The following is a 23,157-nucleotide window of genomic DNA, read 5'->3' as shown; positions in this document are numbered from 1 at the left end:
AATGGATCTTTAAAAAAAATAAAACCAGATGGACAGAAGAGAAACGAGAGAGAGAGATGCAGAAGAAGGAAAGGTCGCACTATTCTGAACTACACTGGAACTCCGGCCGAATGAGGCACTCCAGCCATCCACACACGGCTGGCGACGATGACGGCGATAAAGGCACCAAGCACAAGCACCACTGCCGAAAAGGAAGAAAAAGAAAGGAATTAAGAAAGAAGGAAAGAAAAGAAAGAGCACGGCCCGGCATATTATTCAAGCGACCGTGCGACTCGCCCATGTATACAGTCTCGAGCTCACGTGAGGTTGAGCTCTGCAGTGCATATACGCGGCGGCGATGACTGCCTGCGAACGAGGAGAAGAAGCAAAGAAAAAAAGCACCCAGCGAAAGAAGAAGAAAACGAGCGCCGACAAGTGTGGCGGAGGCACAGAGCGCAGGAACTTAAAATCGCGCGAGCGAGCGCGCGCTCTGGAGCTCGCGCCGAGTTCACTTGGAGTGGCCGCCGCCCGCCCGCGACGCCTCGCGAAGAAGAGCCAGGCTGCTGCCGGGGGACGTGACTGGCATCGCTACGCCCTCATCGGACGCCGCCGAGCCAAGCGGCCCGACCCTCTCTCAGCGCCTCTTCCTCTCCCACTCGCGTCAGTGCGACGCGCCGCGTAGCAGCACGCCTTGACGACGGGAAGCGACGATGTAGCAGGCAAGCTAGCTAGACGAAAGCATTTTGAAGCTACGGGCTTTAGGGTGCGCAGGCATGCAAATATAGTCACCTTTTAACTGAGTTCGCAGCCTATCCCCCTCCTTTGCGAGCGAATGCTCCGAAAAGCAGGCACGCGGCTAGGTGGAGTGGCAAGTTGTCTAAGAAACTTGGATAAAACCCAAGAAAGAGACGCCGCCTTGCCGTCGGTCTCATCCGCATCTCCTTGTGCTCATCGTCATCTGCACGCCCACCGTTGGACAAAAGGCTCCTTGCAATGATTTCCAACTTGGACTGTGCTGCGCCAGCAGCCCTGCGCTAGAAAACGTCCTTACCTTATCACTCCCTAGTTCTCCTCCAGCTTAAGTATCCCTACCCTTGGAATTCAGTTCGTTCGGGGTTATAAATATTTTACAGGGTTATTACGTGTGTCCCAACCTTCGGCACACCTTGTGAACAGGTATCGGCATGCCCACGGAACACGTCAGCATGCCCAGGAAACATGTCGACATAACAAGAGAGCACGTCGGCACGCCCATGGAGCATGTCGGCATGCCCAGGGGACACGTCAACATGGCCAGGGCACCCGCTGCCTTCCATTCGAGGGAAGAGACTGCTTCTCATGGCGCGTGCATCAGCGGTCCAGCTTAGCGAAGCTAGCAACTCAAGTTGCGGTTTGCGAGCCGGCGAGGCTGCCATCGCCAATGACATGCCAAACATGGCGTCAGCGTTGACTCCGCTTAGTCCCGCACCAGAAGTGTTTCGTCACTTCCGATACAAGGATTCCCTCGACAGCTCCCGTGTCTTACCCTACCGCTCTTCCGTTATGCCTCGCCTTTGCTTAGTGCTGCATGGGCATGCGTCAGAAGTGGCCCTTAGGCCTTCGATGGAAGACCCCTCCTGGGTCGACAAAATTCAACCCTCCCCACTCCTTTCCTCACAGAAAGCTAATTGGGCAAGTTGGCGAGGGCATTCATGCTTCGATTATAAAAGGGCTGTGCGCTTGTCTTCCTTTGTCCCTGCCATTATTTTGAAATCGAACTATGAATCCCCTCCCCCTTTTCCCAGTAGCAGGAGTTTATTTATTTATTTATTTATTTATTTATTTATTGCAAGTCCCTACAGCTCCCATGAGGCGTTATTGTAGGGGGACTAAGGACATATAACATAATACGCAAATGATTTATTGGGAAGATGCCAGTTCTCTGGTAAAAGAATGCAGCGCGAAAAAAACAAGGACGAACAGAAGTGGACAGGACAGGGCGCTGGTCAGGACAGAAGTGTACAGGACAGGTCAGCGCCCTGTCCTGTCCACTTCTGTTCGTCCTTGTTTTTTTCGCGCTGCATTCTTTTACCATGTTCACTGACCAACAAGCCCAAACAGCCGCTTTAGTTCATCAGTTCTCTGGTAAACACGACAGACAGCACTGGATAGCTGAATATGATTCGTGAAATGATTTTGCCGCCTAAGGACTCGGAGACATACTTTAAGGATCGTATAACAGAGTGACTCCTAATATTTATCTCTTCAATAGCATACAAGGCTAGTGGGATCTTTGTCGCCTTCCACTGTCAACCCCCCCCCCCCCCCCGCCCTCTCTATGCACTGCAAAAAAAAGAAAGCGCACTTCCTCAATTTGTGACAAACACTCGAATTATCGTACTTCATTAATCGAACACCCAAGACAACGAATGCAGGCACAACGCTTACAATTGGTTCACGGCGGTGTTTTCACCACTATACGTATATGGGGCAGGCAGACACTCGAGAAATCGATTTCGCTTGCCGCTTTCACTCAACGAACGACAAGTGGACAGAGTGAAAAAACAACAACAACAACAACAAAAAAGTAATGAACAACCAGCAAGGGCAGACACAAGCGCAGACACGCACTGCGCGCATGCATTTGATCCGCGCCGTGCAATGAGAAATCCTATGTGGGCCCATTACACAACAAGTAGGAGCTCGCCAGTTTCTCGATTTCACAATCTCGCACACTTCTTGTCTCAAGAAAGAGGGTATAAAGTGTCTCGGCGGAACGTTGAAGAACGCACCAAAGGTTTCTTAGCTTCCGTGACGCCGTGCATAGAACTTAACGACGTTTATTTCGCAAGAGAATGCCAAACAGCTTCGACTTGCTTCCTGCATTGAAGGCATCGCTCATAAAAGTGCACAAAGAATTTAATAGACAACATACTAGCGAAGGTGCTCTTGCATGGCCCCCTGCATGCACAAGGGGAAAGAGGCTGCCTCCAAAGTTAAACGCTGTGCCAGGGAATATCGCTATTCAAAAACGCGTTAAAGGTCGGACAGATCCGTTTAAAGAGCTCGTTATTTCGCTGCCTTGATGCATTGCTGTCGCTTGCCATTTGCAGTGCAACGCTCAAGAACCAAGAGTACGCGCACTAAAATTTATGAATCGAAGCAATAGGTCGGGGCTCAGGACTATCAATACAGGTAAGCACTGTCGAACTATACGATTTAACAAGACCCATGTCTCTACGGACAAGGCGATGTAACGAACTTAACAACGCCCCATGCATGCAGTTCACATGTGATCAACAAGCGTTGTCACGGTTCAAGCGCAAGCTTTAACAAAATCGTTTGCGGCTTTGGTGAATTTCGTTACACCGAGTTTTAACTACGCCGCTAGCACAGTGCGTTTGTAGTTTAGCCTGGCCCATTGAGGCAGACGTAACTGCATCTTGTGTAACTAAATATTCGAACAGTTTATAGCAAGCTGCGCTGCCGGTTCCCCTTTCCAAATAGGCGTCAACCAAACTGAAAGATGTCGGTCCTTAAAACTTCTACCGCTCTGCTTAGAATCCGTCTCTGCAAATCTTTGTGGATCTTGTTCCCGTAATAAAAAAAGGAATGGTGGGCAGTTTAAAGTCGAGACGTGCCGACAAGTCAGCCAAACCCAGAGGACTCGTGGAGTTTAAAACAACAGTTCCATGCAGCGACAAATCAATTGATCGCTTTGTTAAGTTGAATTTGTATAGCTACATATTTTGGTATTGTAACTTATTCGTCATATCGCGAAATTAGCACAACCGAGTTAGGTAGGCCCATAAAAAGGTTTAGCTCATACCGTTCCGTTATGAAAACTATACATTCAAAATGAAAAAAAAAAACGACTCTACTGTTTGTGTACAATGTATAGACACAAACCCAGACGACACGAGTGGATACTGCGCAATTTTTTTCATTTTACTGTTATGACGTCTTTTCGACGCACCAAGCATAAGTGGATGGGGTATGCATAGAACGAGAGAGGAGGAAGATTCTCCGCGGCAGATTCAAAACACTCTATCAAACCTCGCCAGCTCGACGGGCGTGTGCCGAGAACACAAAAATGACGATAACGAAAAACCCGCGGATGGGCGGAACCATTTCTATATAAGCGGAGGTCATTAGTTCGATCGGAATGCTCATCTCATTGCGGCAGCTCCTGCCGCGGTTGCGTTGTTTGACCGGCCCATGCAAGCCTGCAAGTAGACGCATAACAAGAAAAAGCGAGAGACTAGAAAGACAAAACAAGAAAAAATTCGGAAGCCGCGAAGCACCGGACAAGAAGAAAATAAAAGGAAACCGAAAGTAAAGAAAGATCGCTTCCGAGATACGGAACGGACGCGGAGCGGTTCTCGTTTGAAGCAGCCAGCGCACACTTTTCGAAGCAGTCTCGCGGCTACACAGCCGAAGCGAGCCCAGCCAAGCCGAGCCCCAGCCGAAGCCTGAGCCGGTTTTGTCCCGCTGCCTTCACCTTCGGAGGGTGCGGGCTTGGAGACGAAGAGAACGAGGAGGGAGAAAGAAGTTCGTTAAGGGCCGTTCCCCGTAAGGAGTGTTTGCCATCCATATAGACGGGGCAACGCGTATACCAGCAACACGAGCGTCGGGCAGCAAGAAACAACACCAAGAACGTCGGACGCGTTCAAATAAACAACATTCTGAGCACCACCGCGGTCCAGAATAATTACCGCGCCTCCCTTAAAAAACGCGCGGCTGAACTGCAGGACCGGCGACACGACGAGATCGCCGCTATAAGCAAAGCGCCACGCCCATGCTGGACGAATATATTGGATTCAATTTAGGGCCGTCGCCAGAGGTTAGAAGATTAAACAAAAAACAAGCGAGGCGTTAAAAGATCGATAAAGAAGCGAAGCAATGATACAGGGCGAAGAAAGAAGCGGTGGTGGGGAAGAAAAGAAAGAAAGATAGGAGGGAACCCGTTGCAAACAGCCGTGGCTGTATTATACAACCGTGGAAAAGCACACACACGTAGATAATGAAGAAAACGCTCCTGACCACGCTGTAGAGAGACGCAGCAGCCTACGATTAAACGGACAAAAAAGAAAGAGAGAAAAAGTGAGATAGGAGAAACGTAATAGGCTTGGCCGAGTCATTTGCTTGTCGCGAAATGAAACGCCGACCACCGCGCCGACGTGTGGGACGGAGAAAAAGAGAATAAAGAGTCGTCAAGTAATTAAAGCCGGAATTCGAACGTACATTTTTTTTTTCGCAGGCACGACCACGCCTTTTGGGGTTCTCGTTTTGTTTCTGGACGCGAGTTTATTAATTGAGGCAAGAAAAGGAGAAGAAAAAAAAAGTACGCGACGGCAGCGCATCCGACAGCATCAGGGATGATATAACCGAAAGTGCAACACACGAATCATCCAATTTGAGAACTATCCAGGTGTTTAAATAGCAGACACACAATACGGCGACTTGAGTGCCACGTCTCGCTACACGTGGAAAGAGTGAAGCCTACCAAAGCAACGTATGTTGCCAACGCCATTCTACAGGGGGTGTTGATGTGGCGAGCTCGTGTAGCATACGCGCCTTGCATTCTGAGGCAGGCACCACAGCACAGCGGTTCGGGCTTGGACAAGTCGGGTTCAATCCGAAGCGCTCATGGAAAGTGGTTTAGCTTTAGCTGTTTCCTGAGACATCCGACTGGCGGTCCGAAGCATCTATCGTGCGCGACAACAGGAGGTCGCGAGTTCAGTTCCCACCGATGGCGTGTCGTTTTCTTATAGTTTTTGTCAACTGTTATGGCATGTAAATAATTTTTCAATCACTTTTCATCTCTATAGTGACAATAGTAAAATATGCACCCACGATTTTCTTGGTTTCAGGGACTGTCGGCTTCTTTATGATGTACACTAACGTGGTCCTCATTTATCTTGTTCCAGTCTAGTGTGCGATCGGCACAGTCAAGACAACACAGTGCGAAAAAAAATTAAAAATCGAAGCACGTGGACATCGTTCGTGGTAACTAAATTCGTCCAATTTACCACACGGTGCTGCAGGATGAGCACGCTCGCCGATATCCCCGGTGTGACAGCAGGGCCGGTCAGAATATCCCGCATATTTCGTCCAAGAAGACCACGCACATTTAGTGCGCGGTTAAGAGAACGACACGCACGCCAAAGCTAATGTACAGACAGCGGAGCTCCGAGAATCAACGTCGCGTGGGAAAAATATCTCCCGAAGCAGCGCGCAGAACGAAACACGGCGCCACGTTCGTTCCGTTACCGAGGCCTGCTGCGACTTCTGCGAAGAAAACAGCACTCACGTATACGCCTCCGCCACACGCGCCTTTTCTTCTCTTTCATTTTTACACTCGGTTTCCCATCCGGCAAGACAAAAAGCGACCAGCAGCAAAACGGTCTGCAGGCAAATAAAACGCTTCGCAGAAACACAGAAAAAGTGCGTTCCTCAAGGCTTACTAGGTGCTCGCGGCACCGTCGTTTGGGGGTCCCACGCCACATCAGACTATGTATTACTCCCTTCCAAGCCCCCTCACCCCCGTCCCGCAAACCGCCTCCTTCCTCACCTGGCTTCCCGTGGAGCGAGCTGGATGGCCTACCTGTCACATCACTTCTTTTTCCTCTCTCCTCGCCGTATAATAGGGCGGACAGCACCGAGCCGCTCGGCGAGAGAAGGTACAGGGAAGAGAAAAGCTGGAGGTTGGTGGCGGAGGGGGGGTTCCAGTTTCGCATCCGGATTGTCAATCAAAACCGGGCTGCCGCCAGCAGTGGCAGAGGCCCTGTTCTGCCCCGCGCTGGCTCTGCATGCGGCTGCAGCAGCAGCAACGCGTTGGGGTCAGCAGGACGTTCACCTCAGCAGCCATTCCGGCAGCCACCAACCCCTGCTCCGAGTTGTGGCTCGGAAAAAGAGCGTCCGTTCAGCGAAGCACCGCCACAACACCGCCAGGACGCCCGAGGAGCAGCGGCGGCAGAGGAGACCAGTCCGCGGAGAGAAGCCGCGGGATGAGCTTCGCGCCGTGCAGCCAGAGGGGGAGTAGTATAAATATCCAGGGATCGAGAGAGAGAGAGAAAACAAGGCCAGCGCCAGAAGTTCGAGGAGCACGGTGGAAGAAAGACCGCAAGGACTGCCTGCGAGCGTTTGCACTTAGGCGCGAAGCGACCCGTCAAAGGCGCCTGCATCGGTTCCCAAAAGCGTTAAATAGCGTGCTACACGCTTTCTATGGACTTCATCGTCTCGAGAGGTGAGTTAGAACCTCAGTGTGGAAGACAGTCCACAAGCCTTCACACTCCGGCCTGACACAACAAGGCGTGCTTGTGGCGTGACCACATCCTTTGAGAAAGTGAGCACTGACACTCTGTATGCCATATATATAGTTAATCGAATACATAGTCTAGTTACACAAGCGCGCTATAGTGAAGGCCGTGGGGTTAAGGCCTGCCTACGAGCATTTACGCTTGCGGCGCGATGCGAGCCGTCACGCCAGCGGTGCATGCACACCTGCAACGACGTTAAGCGCGAACCTAAACGCTTCCTGTGGACTCCCGCAGATTGAAGGGGCGAACCAGTTAGAGAGGTGCGTAAAGAAATAAACAGCAACGACGACAGTTAACCATTCTGTACCTAGGTGTCTTCTATATGTGTATAGTTTCTACTGAACAGACTTCAAAGAAAGAAAGAAAGAAAAAGAAAGAAAGAAAGAAAAAGAAAGAAAGAAAGAAAGAAAGAAAGAAAGAAAGAAAGAAAGAAAGAAAGAAAGAAAGGGAAACAAACCGCGGTAAATCTCCAGAAAGATTCATGAAGCATGTGTAGGAGAGATGGCCGCCATGCGCGTACGCGATGCGCCCGTACAGCTAGACGCACGCACGCACACAGGCTCCTCGCAGGATCCGAAGTCAAAAGTCAAGCCAAGCCGAGCGCAGCAATAGGGAAACACATAAATAAAGACTGAAAAGGAAGCAGGAACCGTTTCTGAGAGATGGTCGAGTTTCATCTTCCCATCGCGGCAGCGGCGCAGTCTTGGCGCCAGGAGAGCCAGACTCCACCTCAGCGGGGTGCCCCTCCACGAATATTCAGGCTCGGACTGTGACGGCGGGAGCAACAGCGTGTAAGCAGCGTATGCAGCTCAGCGACTCTTCGTTCCCTGTCGCCCCCTTGATGCTGATATCTTTTCCTTTTTCTCAGCGCCGCACGCCTGTTCCGGCGAGACCCCCCTCCGACTCTGGCGCCGCGGTGTCCAGACCATCGCGAATGCGAAAGCAGGAACAAATCGCCGAGACGACGCATTCCAATGGCAGCGCGGACCAACCGGCGCGCGAACTGGTCAGAGCGAAAATCGAAGATGCACAAACAAAGAGGGAAGCAGTCTTAAGCACGACAAACGACCCGTGAGGCGCGTGATACAACGACCGGACGGGCAAGATCAGGACACGAACTTAAGCTACAGGCACGGAGCGCGTGCTTGTTACGGCGCGCACCGCGATGCCAGTGCTGAGCCCCCGGAGAACAAGGCGCATGAGTAATCCTTCCGCGGCCATGCCCGCACTCTATACACCCAGGTTCTCCCAAAGTTCATAACCCCAAAGGGCCCCGCTGGGAGCTGTGGTCTGCTAGCAGACGTCGCCGCCTAAAGAGCTTTATGGTGGCCCTTTTTACCAGCATTTTCTACATCGGCATAACTACTGCCAATGTGCAAATTTGCAAATTACTTTTGCACGTGCACGGGGATGAAGCTAGAAACTTTAAACAACATGTTTTCCTCTGCACGTGCCGTTAATTGATCATTCACTTACGCGTAGTTGGAATCAAGAGCCCCCAATTTCCTCAAATACACGTGCCCGAAGCGTCACTTCGAATAAACCGGAAATTCTAATTAAGCGAGCTTGGATTAATAACACTGCACTGCATTTCAACTTCACTTCTTTTATCCAGATCTCCACGTTGATTTTTTGTTTTTTTCCTGGATAAACGCGACTCATCTGACGTTTCTCCTTTGGCGCCTTCTGTATAACGCCTGAAATCTATTCTTAAGATCTGCATCATTTTGTTTTTGTTTTCTTTTCTCGCGTTCTTCGAGAGCAGACGCGGCGCTTTTCTACATGAGCGTCAATCAGAGCCGCAGCGAGGCGGCGTTCCCATTCGCCGAGAGGGGGCAGCGCGCGCAAGCGTGATTACAGTGCTTGTCACTCACTCGGGCGTCCCGGTGGGCGTACTACTGCGCATACAGGTGAGGAGGCGGATGATGCGTGTGCACCGCGCGTCGCCTCCGCGTGGTGCTGCCTCGAGGGCTCGGCCCAGCGCGGCCGGCGTCGTTTCTTCAAAAGAGGCCGCTCTTCCCTTCCCTTCCTCTCACCCCCCTTTTATCTGCCCTTCTCCTGAGGCGCAAGGTGCACTCGGTGGCGAGATTGTCGGGCTTTCTGCAGCTGCTTGCGCACACCGCGCACGATTTGCTAAGCAGTACACCAGATACCTAATGACGGCGTTAAGTGATGATGATGATGATTACGGTGATGACAATGTACATATCTTGCAAGGTACTTCCTCTCGAGAGGCACGGCTACGCACGCCTGGACTTCTACTTCTTTGTCTCATCGTCGTCCTGACCCGAGTATAAACCACTGCAGGGCGAAGGCCTTGCCTAAAGACGTTACATTAACCCCGTCCTGGGCCAGCCCTGGCCACAATCTTCAATAAAATTCCTTAATATCTTCACTGAATCTCACTTTTGAGCCTTCCCCAGGTGTCCACTCTGACACCAAACTAAGAGACCGACACTGGTCAGTTCGGCCCGCTACATGTCCTGCCCGTAAATACCTTCCCGACGTCAGCTCACTTCATATCTTTGTTTTCTAGAACGCCACCGCGAGGACTGCTGAGAAAAAAGCTGCCGTAGCAGCTTAATGATTCTGACGAGAAGCGGCAGTGCATGGCAACTGCGAATCACGTATGGTGTATTTTTTTTATTTTAAAGGTTCCGGAATTAATTCATAATCCCATGCGGGGCGGCTCGTATTATAGGACCCCAAGCGCTCCAAATTAGTGGAGCGTGTGAACTTTCCTCCCCACTCTATGAGTTCTTTAGAGTTCCATGCAGCCATAAGACCTCCGCTAATCGGCCCAGTGTTGTAGTAAAAACTTTATGCTGCATAAAAAGAAAAAAAACATTAAACGAAGCGCATTCCTTCAGGCCGTACCGTGAGTAGTGCTCCGCTAGACCTTTTATCGCTTTTAAAAGCTATACTTAATTCCCTGCAAACAAACGTTGCGGCTATGAAATGGTTGATAGCGCACATTCTCTGCAAGCGTTTGGAACGTCTCAGAAGCTCGTTCTATTCCCAGCAGACGTCAATCTCATACATGCTGGAAAGCGATTATGCAGAACAACCTAAAATTCTGATTCAGGCAGTTTCCGTCGGCATGCTTCGCCTTTTTGGGCCACTGATGAGTACAGGGAGAAAGATGCAACTGGGCACGAAATCACCCAGCGACTGGCTGTGACGTGTATAGAGGGGTATCTGTGTGCTACCCAAAAACATGCTAGCTGCAAAGGAGACCGCAAATATTGCAAAGGAGACCGCAAACGACATGGGCAGAAAACAATGTCGGTGGAAAAGGACGTCGATGCAAAACAACACTAGTGGAAGAAACTTGTCGGAAAACAACGTTGGTGAAAAACAACTTTGGTCGAAAGCAATGCTAGTCGAAAGCAACGTTTATAGAAAACAAGGCTAGTGGAAAGCGACGTCGACGGAAAATATGGAGGAAAACAATGTAGGGAAAAACAACGTCGGTGGAAAATTGGTGAAAAACCGTATTAACGAAAAACATCGTAGGTGGAAACACTGTTGGAGAGAAGAGAGAGAGAGAGAAAAACTTTATTTGGTCCATTAAGTGTTTAGCGTTCGGTCTTCGTCTGCATCGCTGCAGACTCTTGACCTTCAAAGCAGGGTTGGGCCCCTAGTCCAGGGCTCCACTGAGTCGCGCTGCTTGGCTTGCGAGCTGCACCGTTGCCCTTTGGGCGGCGAGCTCGCAGCTGGTGAGCCGGCTCTCCCACTGCTCTGCACTCGGGGTTTTGTGTTGGTGGAAAGTGTAGTTTCGCTTACACTCCCAGGTTATATGGTAAAGCGTGGGGGTTGCCCCGCACCACGGGCATGTGTACCTATACTGTGTAGGATACATCTTGCTATGCATATGTAAGTTAAAGAATGTTCCCGTTTGCAGCCTCCGCCAACTAGCTGCTTCTTGTTGTGTGAGGCCCTTATGTGGCGGGGAGTATCTAATTCTCCTGCCTCTTTGATGGTTTAGATATTCTGAACACTGTTGGAAAACAACGCTGGTGGGAAGCGACGTCGGTGGAATTTTTGGTGGAAAGCAATATTAGTGAAAAGCATCCTTGATGGAAACATTGGTGAGAACAACGTCGGTGCTTAAAACGACGGTTGAGAACAACGTTGATGGAAAATAACGTCGGTTGACAAGGCACGGCGAGCGAATTCATGGCGAGCTGCTGCGAATTATTGCTATTATTTTTACCTATCCATGCAGCGACGACGCTCTCACACACGGGCGGCGGACGCAGCCGTCCAGCGAACGGCTACAACAGCAGCAAAAGGAAGGCGTCAAAAACAAAGCAAAGACAAAAGAGCCGAGCGAAGATAATGCGCCGAGCCGCGGCAACGGCGTGCGAAAGAACAACAGGCGCGTCCCGTGCCTGGTGGGCCGTCACCGCCACACGGCGACGGACAATGGCGAGAGAGAGGCCGACGCTCAAACTAAGCGTGACGTGACGGCTCCGTGACAGGTACCCATCACGACCCTGCCCGGAACGCCACGGGGCTCGGTTGTTTCCCGGCCCCTTTGGCTCTTTGTTTATTTGACTTTTGCAAGAGGCAACCCATGACGAGCAAAAAAAGGCTTCGCAGTTCAAAGTGAAACAACTCCACCACGAGGCCATCGCTGTGGCCGACACAAAAGGCCAAGGACTGGACGAGCTCGTCTTAAAGGTCCAGGACAGACGTTGGCAGCATGACGACGTGGGCACAGCCTCGGTCTCGCACGGCAATGAAGGCGTCCCAGGCCTGTCAGCGGTCGCATTGTCGACTCCAGGGAAGTAATACAAAGCGCGAAAGGAGGTGGGAACTGGTGTCATGGGACGGAAAAGAAACGGCAGCACAACCGCAGGGCAAGACGGTTCGAGCCACGTGTCCTCGGACAGCCCACACTGCAGGAGCTGTCTATGACGGACACCAACGCAAAGCATACAGTCCACGTCGGTTTCGACCACGGGAGTTTTAAAGACAGCATAAAGCCAAGTTTCACGACCGTCATTAGTTAATTAAACTTCGGGTTAATTAAACTGCAGGTCAAAGACCTCTAACAGCGGGCTTTAGTGCCGGCGACCTTTAGTTAACTCTGTCCACGCGTATCTGTGGTTAGGTCAGGAACCGATTAGTGACCTATGAACTTCAAGTAATGTCTGATAGCAGAGTAGATAGGCGTGTTTCGCGACTGCTCACCCCGATCTATCCGCTGTTATGAGGGTTTTGCAACTGGCTCAGCTGTCAGCTTTGCTGCAGTACATTTCTTGACCTTACCACGCAGTCTCACTCTTCAAGTTGTGCGCATGTTGTTGGTGTCACATATGTTACTCTGTTGCTTGTTATCTTCTCTCTATCTTTGATGCCCTGCACAAGTGCACTTATTGCTCCTTGCTTCGGCTAAAATCACATATACTACACGTTTGAATTACATGCTACGGGCTCTTTTTCTTGGTGCTGTACTCGCTCCCGTTCGACAAAATGAGCCGCCATCTCATAGGCAGCCGATTCCAAGACATCTGAGCCATAAACTCGTGTATCCTTTTTGGATTGCTACGCAGCGAACAGTACTTACAACAGCTAACCAGATACAACTCAGATATTACGCCTAGAAATCTGATTTTTATATGATTTCTTACATATCCTTTTTTACAGATATATTTTCTCTATAGCTGATCTATTACTATCCACAGACTCGAGTCTAAAGGCAAAATAAATTTCTTTTTGTCTGTTCGCTGTGCACAAACTTTTGTAGATTCAGGTGAATAGAAAGCCTTTTTTAATATGCGAGGTATCTGGAGTACGTATAAATGTGGAGCTTTTTTGTACCACCTATTCATAATCTATAGACAGTCTATAGGCTCATGGTTTTCTACAGACGCATGCTCGGTCATGGATGCACAGCAAATGTGAACGCACACTAGCCGACGAGGCAATCATGGGGCACTCTCCCGTGCGCCCGCCGCCGTATCTTTGTGTCTTTCACGTCTGGCTGCTGAGCCCAGGTCACGGGTTCGACTCTGGCCGCGGCGGCCGCATATAAGCCGAGGTGAAATGCAAAAACGCCTTTGAATACCAATGTTTCGGGGTAAATCAAAGAACCGCAAGAGTGTAGATTAATCAGGAGCCCGCCACTCCAATACATGTCTTATAGTCCACAAAGTAGCTTTGGCCTGTAAAACTGCGTAGCAAATCATCCAGCCCCGGTAAACACATGCGACTCACCTTTTCGAGCTCTAGAAGGTGAAACCTGAGGACTTGGATGGCTTGCACCATCTGTTTGGAATCGATTAAGGGAGGAAAAAGCGTCAGAAAAGTCAATTAGCACGGGCAGTGCAGACATCGATTCAGCGCTTGAAAACAGGGCTACGTGTATAGGGGTGTGGCAACGCAGAACATGCAACGCGTCAAAGGGCGTAGCGTCGGCGAATCGGCACGCCCGGCAGATGAAACTGATTTTGCCACAGCAGAAATGATAGCCTGTCAGATACTGTCGAAACAGCGTACTTTGCATGCAGACTTTGGCAAAGTATCAAGCGCGAAACGAATGCATAGCTTAAGGTCTGAGAGAGAGAGAAAAAAAAAAAAAGACCCGATCTCTGCGTTTTGCCTTAGATGTGCCAGAAATAAAAAAGCCGACATGCAATCACAGGAAGATAAGTTCAGTCACTGTGCTAATATTCAAGATCGTTAAAGTGACGAGTTTACATCAGAAGCAACATCCCTTCAAAAAAATATATACGCTTTAAAGGCCATCGATAACAGCGTACTCTTGCGGCATGCCAGAGGTAAGCTGACAGTTTAACTTAAACGTGTCCAGTTATGACTGGCTTCTAGACGAAAACAAGTTTCACAACACAGAACGACGCGTATGACTGGGAAGCAAAACGGATAGGTGTGTGGATAATTGCCGTCGACGATACGCACAGCGAATACGGTTGAGGATAATCGCCCTCGGCAGCGCGACGAAGGGACCAACGCGACTGCGTCGCGCCAGTAAGCGCATTGCACGTGCGAATTCACGCGATATACTATCAATGGGCACCAGTGACGTAAGCAAGCCAGTAACCTGTATACGATCGCGCAAGTCATAGGCGCTATAAAGGCTAACACGAAATGAGCACAGCCTGTGTGTCGATATTTCGTTGCGGTGTAGTCCTGCGCTTGGTGAGAAAAAGGCTAACGTTGATGCTGCCTGCTAGCCATGTTAGGGTTAAGATGTTGCCGTAAGTTGCTCCACCGTAGCGACGCCTCCGCCGTTACCACTACGAAGCAATGCGACTGCACGCAAAATTTCCCTTGAATTAATTGCTGGCTGCTGTGCTGCGTTTTGTCCTTGCATATATCCAACTGACAGCACTTTTTTAACACTTTCGCTTAGTGACTGAATGCTCTTCACTCAGCGTTCTTCTTGCAAGACTGACAACTCATCATCATCTTTATGATGAGTTTTTATGGCGCAAAGGCATCTGTGGCCAAAGAGCGCCATGGCACAAGGCAGTTTTCATTGCACAAGGTGGGGTCAAAGACCCATTTCTCACGCATTTCACCCTAAAGAAGCCGAGCACCAGGCAGCTTGTACAAGACTGACAACTCAATGACCGCAAACACCGTACAGGTATAACTACAGGGATATTACGAGCTCATCGACTATGCGGTTGTGGGTTCACAGTTTAAACCGGAAAATCCGCGAGAAGTGTCAGCCACGTAACAAAGCAAGCGCCTGCCGAAACTTTTGTTCCGTGGAGTGCTCTCGCAAAGAGACTCCTTTTTATATCTTGCTTAAAAATCAGCCATTACGCGCAGGCCAACTCGGGAGCCACCTATAATTCCTAGCAACATGGAATAATTACCAGAGCAGCTTGGTTCCTCGAAAGTATCGTTGTAAGATTCGAAAAACACTAACAGTGAGAGTTTATTACAGAAATATTGACTGCTGGGAAAGTGTAACGAATAAGGCAACCTTTACATAATCGGTTATCTTCATATTCTGCTCAGAAATTTTTATTTATTCTTTTCATAAGATTTTACAACAAAAACAACCTGCATCAGCGAATATATATATATATATATATATATATATATATATATATATATATATATATATATATATATATATATATATATATATATATATATATATATTCCACTGCAAGACAAAACAACATCAAAAATTAGGAGCTTAGTCTAAATTGCTTTCGCCCCCCCCCCCCCCCCCCCCCATATTCTCCCTATCCAACGCTAGAGCAAGTGCAGCAACATAAGCTTATATGACCAGCTGCTCTGATTACCTGACAACAGAGAAAAAGAAAAAAAAAACATTCACGACGCGACATTCTGATAAACATATTTCATTGGCCTGCGCGATAGAGATTTCTTCAAGACAGTCTCAGCAGGATACGAGCAGATTTAAAACAACAAACAAGCAGTTGTCGAAGGCAATGCCCTGCAGGTCAATTGGGTGGGGACGGGCGGGAGAGTAAAGGGGAGGTCTTCAGGAGATACTTACGAGGCTGTCTAACTCAGGGTTGGGAAGGTAATATTGTTTGTCTTGCCTAGTCTGAAAGACGAACAAAAACAAAGGGACGGGGTGGGGGAGGGGAAAAGTCCAGAAGAGAGGGAAAAAAAGGCCAGGAGAGATGCACGAAAAGGGCAGAGAGAGGAGGTAAGGTGAAACATAAGGGGAAGATGTGGAAGGCAAATATGCATTGGGGAAGGCGTGACCACCATGCACGGTCAGTGGAGAAAGGGAAAAAATTAGGGAGATGATGGCGCAATAGTGGGGACAAACAGTGCGAAGAGCAGCAGGCGCAAAATAAAAGGTCAAGTACCGGGCCAACGTAGCGAAAACCGAGCGCCATGCGAGTACGAAAGGAGGAAGGCGTTTGGTTAAAAAAGCACAGCACGTTGTGGTGCGAAATTGGCACACAAAGGGAATGTGAGAATAGTATTGATCACATGGGGTTTCAGGGTTGCAAGCAAAATCAGCGATTCAATTGTGTTCCCAAAGAAGTGGGTCGACAAATGCAATTACAAAGAGGAAAAAAAGAAGCAAAGGCGTGGCGCGCAGAAAAAAAAAATGCGTTGGAGAGATGTGACAGCAATGACATAGCAAGCAGATACAGTCGTGACAGGAGAGTGAAGTGGGGAAGATTGGGTTGTGTATGGGGAGAAGGGAAACACGGGGAAAGGGAGGATCTTGGTTAAGAACACGGCCAATAAAAATGGTACTTACAAGAGAGTCTAACTCCTCATTTGAAGTGTATTGAGGATATTCGGTCATTATCTGCAATGCAGAAGGGGAAAGAAAAAAAACGGAGGGACAGAAAGTGGAGAGAGAAAGAGAGAAATGGAGAGTGATGCAACGTTGTGAAGACATGCAAGCAAACGTACAGCGCAGCACAATGTACGATAACAATGCAATAACAGTAGCGATAACATTCGCAAGAATGAACAGCACTTAGGTACATGCTAAAGAGCTGTCAAAGTTACATTTCTGTGTACCTTTCTTGTATTTTTCCGCGTGTTTGTGCCGGAAAACGTAACTCACAAGACAATGGCAAAACAATGACTGCAGATGACAACAAAAGTTAAGCAACATGCACAGCCAGGAAATTGGAAGAAAGGGCAATGTGCTTCGGTATTAACAGCAAATAGCGTCAATAAAGAAATCATTTAAAAGTTTGCACTGCACTGAAGAAACGAGAGGCTCGATATTATTTGAACGTGGACGCACAAAAAAATTCAATATAACCTTTTCTCAGTAGTGTACGTTTATTACTTCAGCTTGCCTTCGTTTTCTGCGTCTTAAAGCGACATTTTATGTTAGCTCGCGTGGCCGTCTAACGAATTCTGGAGGAAGCCGAGTTTGAACTAAGTTCTCCATTAACAATTAAAAAAAATGCACTTTCCTTCATGACATAGAACGACCATGACAAAGAAAGACCACACTGGATGCTGGTCGCCTCTGTAGCTGGTACAAAAATACAAGTTCGACAAGACTTAAAAGGTTTAAGCTTTCAAAAGATCCACCAGCTTCCACAAATCAGCAGCAATTTTTCAAGCCCAAGGCCAGGTCTTGGCTCCAGGTTTACCTAGGCCAAATACAAATCAGGACTAAAAATTCCAGGAAAGTTGGCAACCCTGCAGTGCAGCGAGCGCGTGTACAAGAACCGTCAATGCAATGAGACTGGCAAGCTCAGTGACGCCGCAAGGAAGCGGCCGGCGTACCTGCTTGGCGAACACCGCGATGTCCTCGTTGAAGGATTCGGAGGAACACACGTCCCCACCGGCGATTCCCGGCTCTCGGGGCGTGCACGTGGCCAGCTCGCACTTTTCGAAGATCAGCGCCAGAAGGGGAAATAGTGGGTGTCTGCAAAGTGGCAGGGGAAAAAACAAAACGCCGTCAACCAACACCCCGTAAGAAGGACTGGCATAAGAAAGCGTGAAAGGGTCGAAGGGCAAAACGAACCGAAGCCAAAAAAGAGGTACCTCTTCCGAAATGTTCCTAAACAGAGGCGACGACCCAGCAATCGGAGTAATTAAACAAAAGAGACCGTCGTAAATGACATTACGAACAAGGCGACGTCCATGTATCGATCCATACCCAACCCACGAATTTATTTTTTTTATTTATTTTTCCACAAGTCGCGGAATCAAAAAAAAAGCGAGCCACCAAAAACGACGCCACCGCACAACGAAGAAAAGAGTGCCAGCCGAACAAAGGCCTTCGCTGGCTCACTGCGTTTCGAAGCTATATATACGGTGCATACGATAATAATCACGCGGAGGTGCTCTTGGGCGCGCTGGACCGCACTTGTCACCTCCGAAAGCTCGCCGAATCGGACACGCTTTGAGGACGCTGCTCGTAGCACGCGCGCCCCCTCATTTCCATACCCGCCACCGTCACGGCTTCAGCACCGCCGCAGCACACGCCAGACAATGGAGTCTGCGCGGCAAAGGCGGCGGCGTCGGTCCGATGAAGAATGCGCTGCCCGGCCCAGTGCACTATGCATACCATTACGCCCTCTCCCGGCGTGCGGGACGTCTCTGTCGCTGGCGCGCCCATTTGAATACTCGCGCACACACGCCATGCGACGTCAGCCTTTTCTCGGTTAGACCGGAGGAGGCCATTCGCGGGGGTGGAAAACGTGAAGAAAGAAAGAAAGAAAGAAAGAAAGAAAGAAAGAAAGAAAGAAAGAAAGAAAGAAAGAAAGAAAGAAATACGGTGCTTCCCTGTAGTTTATGTCAAGAAGGCGCGAAAAGCAGAAGGACAAGAGGGGCCCAAGAACACAACAGGACAGGAGCCTCTTGTTCTTGTGCCTCTCTTGTCCTTGTTCCTTTCGCGCCGTCCTGACATCAACTACAGCTACGAACCAACTGGCCCAAACCAAAGTACCTCTTGACGGTGTTTCGCGTCTGCAGCATCCTGAACAACCAGTCGTGGGCAAGATGTCCCCCCCCCCCCCCCCCTTTAGAAGCGCATATAACTACGCCGCCCCTTACAAGGACTGTCACCTGCAATCCGCTGATTTTCTGCACTCCCCCGAAAACATTCCACAGGAAGCATACTGAAAGGAATTGCTAACTTCCTCTCGGAGAAAAGGTGAAGGACTATGGGGGTGGCAAGAAGCTTTTCTTCTTGAGCACTGAATGAACTTAAAGGACCGTCGTTCACATTCTGCACATTATCCGCAGACGCCCATGAGCATTCCGCAGAATACACATTACAGCATGTGCAAATATATACAAGGCGTATTGCAAGTCAATGCAAATTTGTCGCGGACAGAAAAGGTAGGAGCTTGTCACAAACTGCGTTCATCTGGCGACGCATACGAATAGTGCGCTTATTCCCACCTGTAGATGGGCGAGAAAGAACGTTCTAAACCCCTCCTGGTGTCAGTCTCTAGGTAAAGCCAACTTTTTGTGGTTTGTGGAAAGTGAATGCGAATTCCCTCACTGCATAACAAGAGTAAGAATGCCCCGTAGGTGGCAGTGAATATAACGGAGCAGTGAATATAACGCGTGTGGAGCAGTGAATATAAACATTGCGCCATCCCTTCCAAAATGTGCTCGTTTGCTATGTGCAGATTTTTCTGTTTGTTTTACAGGAAGACTTTGAAGGTCGAAGTTGATTTCCACTGACAGCACGGGGCTTTTCGCGCACTTCGATTGTCTTGTTTCTACAGCTTCTTGAAAACCAAAGACTTCCTCGCCGAACGAGGAGGAAGATTGCGTCGGCAGCAAAAGCACAGTCTGTCTATCTGGTAAACGTAGTGAAATTGTTGACAAGGCATAGGCTTTCTGCAGACTTCGATTGACGAACGGAATATAAAAGCTGTTTTTCTTTTTTCATCCGTGTACACATACTTGTCGCCGAACGTCCAGATATATACTTATTTAGATGGAAAGCAAAAACAAGTCATAATATCATATACATCAGCAGCATTATTATAAACATCATTTTATGACTTATTTATAGTGTTATTCATATGCGATTAGGTGTAATCGTTTTCATTTAAACAACACTGCTTGCAATATTTTCTCATGTTTCACTCACGTACAGCTCCATATTGATAGTGACATTATAATTTTTCCCACTGCTGACTGTATATATATTTTTTGCAGTTGTCTTTACAGGAGGGGCCGTCCGCAGCCTCTGACTTTGGGACCTCCTTCTGCATTCCAGTGTTTTTGCAATCTGTGACCCGCAACATGCAATAAACGAAATTTCAAACTGATAAACAGAAAGAAACACTCAGGTCAAGTTCACTCTCGCGGTACGAATACTGAACTTTGGATCCATTTTCTACCTACAGGTAATATAATCGTGTCACGCCTATCTGCATCGGACTCTAGGTACAATACATTCCGGATATGACCCGAAAGGGAATGCTGGTGGGACGAAGAAAAGACGGAATACATTTTTCGCTTGCAGGGAGATGTGAAGTGCATGTGCGCGCGTGCACATTTTTGGTGCGGGGCAGCGAAGCGAAATAATGCTGAATCACGGTTGCATGTGATAACCGCCATGCCAGATCTCGGGAAGGCGCGAAAGAAATAAGCCGACCATTAAGGCCCAGTTCACACCACACGCATATATATAAACTCGGCGCATGCAAGACACCCCACAAAACGTCCCTGCCCACCCTCCGTCCCAACCTCTCCTCCTCCCCTTACGAACCACAACTGAAAGCCAGCAAACGACTAGCAACAACACACACCCACACGAGCAAAAAACAACAAAAACAAGGGACCTACACACGATCCGCTGTCTGCCCGCAGTTGCCGACTCAAAAAATGCGCATATATTTGCAGGTTTTTTTTTTTTCGAGCCAGCGCAAGAGAAGCAAGAGGAGGGATGTATAGAGCTTGCAGGTGCATTTTCGAACGATGGCCCTTTTTTTTTTTTTGCTTTTTCTCCTCCTTTGACTTTCGTGGATACGCTGTGATTTTGTTTTCTTTTTTCTTTTGTCTTTCTACCGAGTTCGGAGCAAGCACACCTATATTCGTCCCGAGGCCGGTTTGTTCTTCGTCGGCTGCCCGCGTGTGCGGCCGACTGCCTCCTTTGTTACCGGCTGCACAGCTGACGTCAGCAGCGGGAGCAGCATGCAGCGACGATGACGACACGGTGTCATCGCCTCGAACGCGCTAGCAAGCGAGGCTGCGGCATGGGCTGTAGGACAGGTGGCTGGGTCGATTGGGGAGTCGGCTCTTGGGTGTAGGAAAAAGCGGGGGAGGGGGTTGCTGCGGAGTGCCTGTCCCTGTGTAGCGCGAACGAGACGATGCTGAAGTAGGAGCGTGGTCCGTTCGGTGCTTGCTGCGTCTTCTATAAATGTGCATCTTCACTTTGCCCTTAAGTTATGTCAAGTTTCTTAAGTTCTGTCAAGAGGCTGGTTTCACTGGCCGCTCTTGGGACGTCAATCCAACAACATTCCATGAGTACTGCTCACACGCACTGATCTGAATCGCACATGCACTCGGTCTCTCGTAAGCTCTCGATCATCCTCAGATGCACTCGAGCTCACAAGAACTGAGGCTGAGGTGCCCTCACAGAATACCTTCATTGTGCACGTTCATAAAGTGACGTTTACTCAAATAGAACCAGGCAAGTATAGGCAGCCTCGGGAAGTTCCCATCTCACTCTATCAGTTTTTGCCTATGTAAGCTAAAATGCATAATTTCGTTCGTGATTCCTGTCCCGCGGGCGCTGCCAGTTCCTGTAGGCTGCCTGCTGTGGTGGTGGTAATAACTTTATTCATAGAAATATATGGGTGGGTCTCAGTGTCGAGCCACTCTTCACATCTTTTGATGTGGTCTGTGGCTCTTGTGGCAGGGTTAGAGCCCCTAGTCCAAGACCCCACTGAGTCTTGCCACCAGGTAGGCTTTCCGGACCAGTCCTGCCTGGACCGCCGGATCCTCGCTGGAATGCATCCTCTCCCACTGCTCCGCACTCGGGATTCTGTTTATTGCAGCCGCATTTATTCTCTTTTCACACCACGTTGTATGAATCAACGTGGCTTTGTCCTCGCACCACGGGCATTTGCTGCTATATAGCCCTGGATGGATCTTACTTAGCATACCCGAATACCCGATGAACTGCGAGAAACAATTAGGGTAGCACCAATTCCCAAAAATATGGATCCGAAGCTGCACAAAGGGCGACGGGAGGCTAGGGCACAGTATGTGCGACAGAACCTAGGCAACAAAGAAAACATTACGTACACGGATGAGGTTGCAGACGGAAGAACTAGGCAACACAACAGAAATAGAACGGTTGCAACAGCAATTAATCATGAGCTGAAATAAATAGCCAGCGCAACTATCAGGGATGGCACGATTGAGGAGGCCGAAGAGGCTGCCGTAGCCCTAGCGGCGGCAGAGGGCTACCGTGCTCAAAGGTCACTAATAATTCTAACAGACTCGCAAACAGCATGCAGAAACTACATGCATGGCAAAATGGGAGTGCAGCGCTCCACATCCTAAAGACAGCCAAATTACCGCCGAAGGAAGAACAATTGCAACACATAATAATGTGGGTACCGGGACACACAAGCGTCGCGGGGAATGCCGAGGCGGATAGGAGAGCTTACAAATCGAGCCTCCAACCAAACCAGCCTCGAGCAGCCTGACTCGGGACCAGTGCCCTTAGGATACTAAGAAATTCTGAATTACTATAAGGGGGTCAGGATTAGATATTCCCCACCTCACAAAAATCTCCACCAGCAGCAAGCGGTCTATTGAAGACAGCTAGAAACGGGAACTTTCCCGAATCTAAACATGCCTGCTGTGGAACCTCAGGTAAGTGCTGGCGCAGCAACATCCGCCTTACCACGTTAGTCACTGTGCTTGTTCGAATGTTTAAGGCACGAATACAAGGAGGGGAGGGGGGCCTGGGCCTCTCCCGAAATCACCCCCCCCCCCCCCCCCCATTTTTCGATGCGAAAAATTACACCAGGACCCCCCCAGAAAAAAAAAATCGTCCATGAAATTGACGGTTTTGTTACAATAATTTGCTACAAACACACAAACTACAAACTACAGACAAACGTCGCTGCAGCGCCTCACCGTGGCAGTGTGAGCCTGACTGGCCTGACGTGAGGATTTCGCCCACGTGCATTTTTAAAATGCACCTCGGCTCCAAGAATGAAGGTGGAGGCAAAACTCCAAGTTTAGACCGAACTGAGCTCAAACTTCTCGGGATAAGCTGTAGTCGGACAAAACACTCAAGAACGTGACGGTCATCATTCCTCGCTGGAAATTTTTCTTCTTTGCCTCTCCATTTCCCGCCTCTGGACGCTTATAACACCGGGGCTCGATCTTACATAAGTGCCAAGACCCGCATAGCCACTCAACAAATCAGGTTCGACGGAGTGAT

The 23,157-nt window shown here is 49.1% G+C and overlaps 1 protein-coding gene across 2 annotated transcripts in view; it reads right to left on the bottom strand.

Annotated features, from left to right (window-relative positions):
* LOC144133541 (homeobox protein Meis1-like) overlaps positions 1–23,157 on the bottom strand; it is a 359,482-nt gene that overhangs the window by 279,931 nt on the left and 56,394 nt on the right. Inside the window, exons 3-5 of one of the 2 annotated variants that reach the window (XM_077666708.1) lie at positions 17,511–17,652; positions 16,516–16,566; positions 13,506–13,556 (exon numbers count right to left, since the gene is read on the bottom strand). In XM_077666708.1, coding sequence (XP_077522834.1) covers positions 13,506–13,556; positions 16,516–16,566; positions 17,511–17,652 — 244 coding nt within the window. Of the gene's footprint in view, positions 1–13,505; positions 13,557–15,789; positions 15,841–16,515; positions 16,567–17,510; positions 17,653–23,157 lie in introns of both variants that reach the window. The other variant, XM_077666709.1, reaches the window with a different exon arrangement.

Source organism: Amblyomma americanum, chromosome 5 (genome assembly GCF_052857255.1).
Source record: "Amblyomma americanum isolate KBUSLIRL-KWMA chromosome 5, ASM5285725v1, whole genome shotgun sequence".
Classification (NCBI taxonomy): domain Eukaryota; kingdom Metazoa; phylum Arthropoda; class Arachnida; order Ixodida; family Ixodidae; genus Amblyomma; species Amblyomma americanum.
The sequence above is the reverse complement of the archived record's forward strand: the minus strand, read 5'-3'. Positions and strand labels throughout refer to the sequence as shown.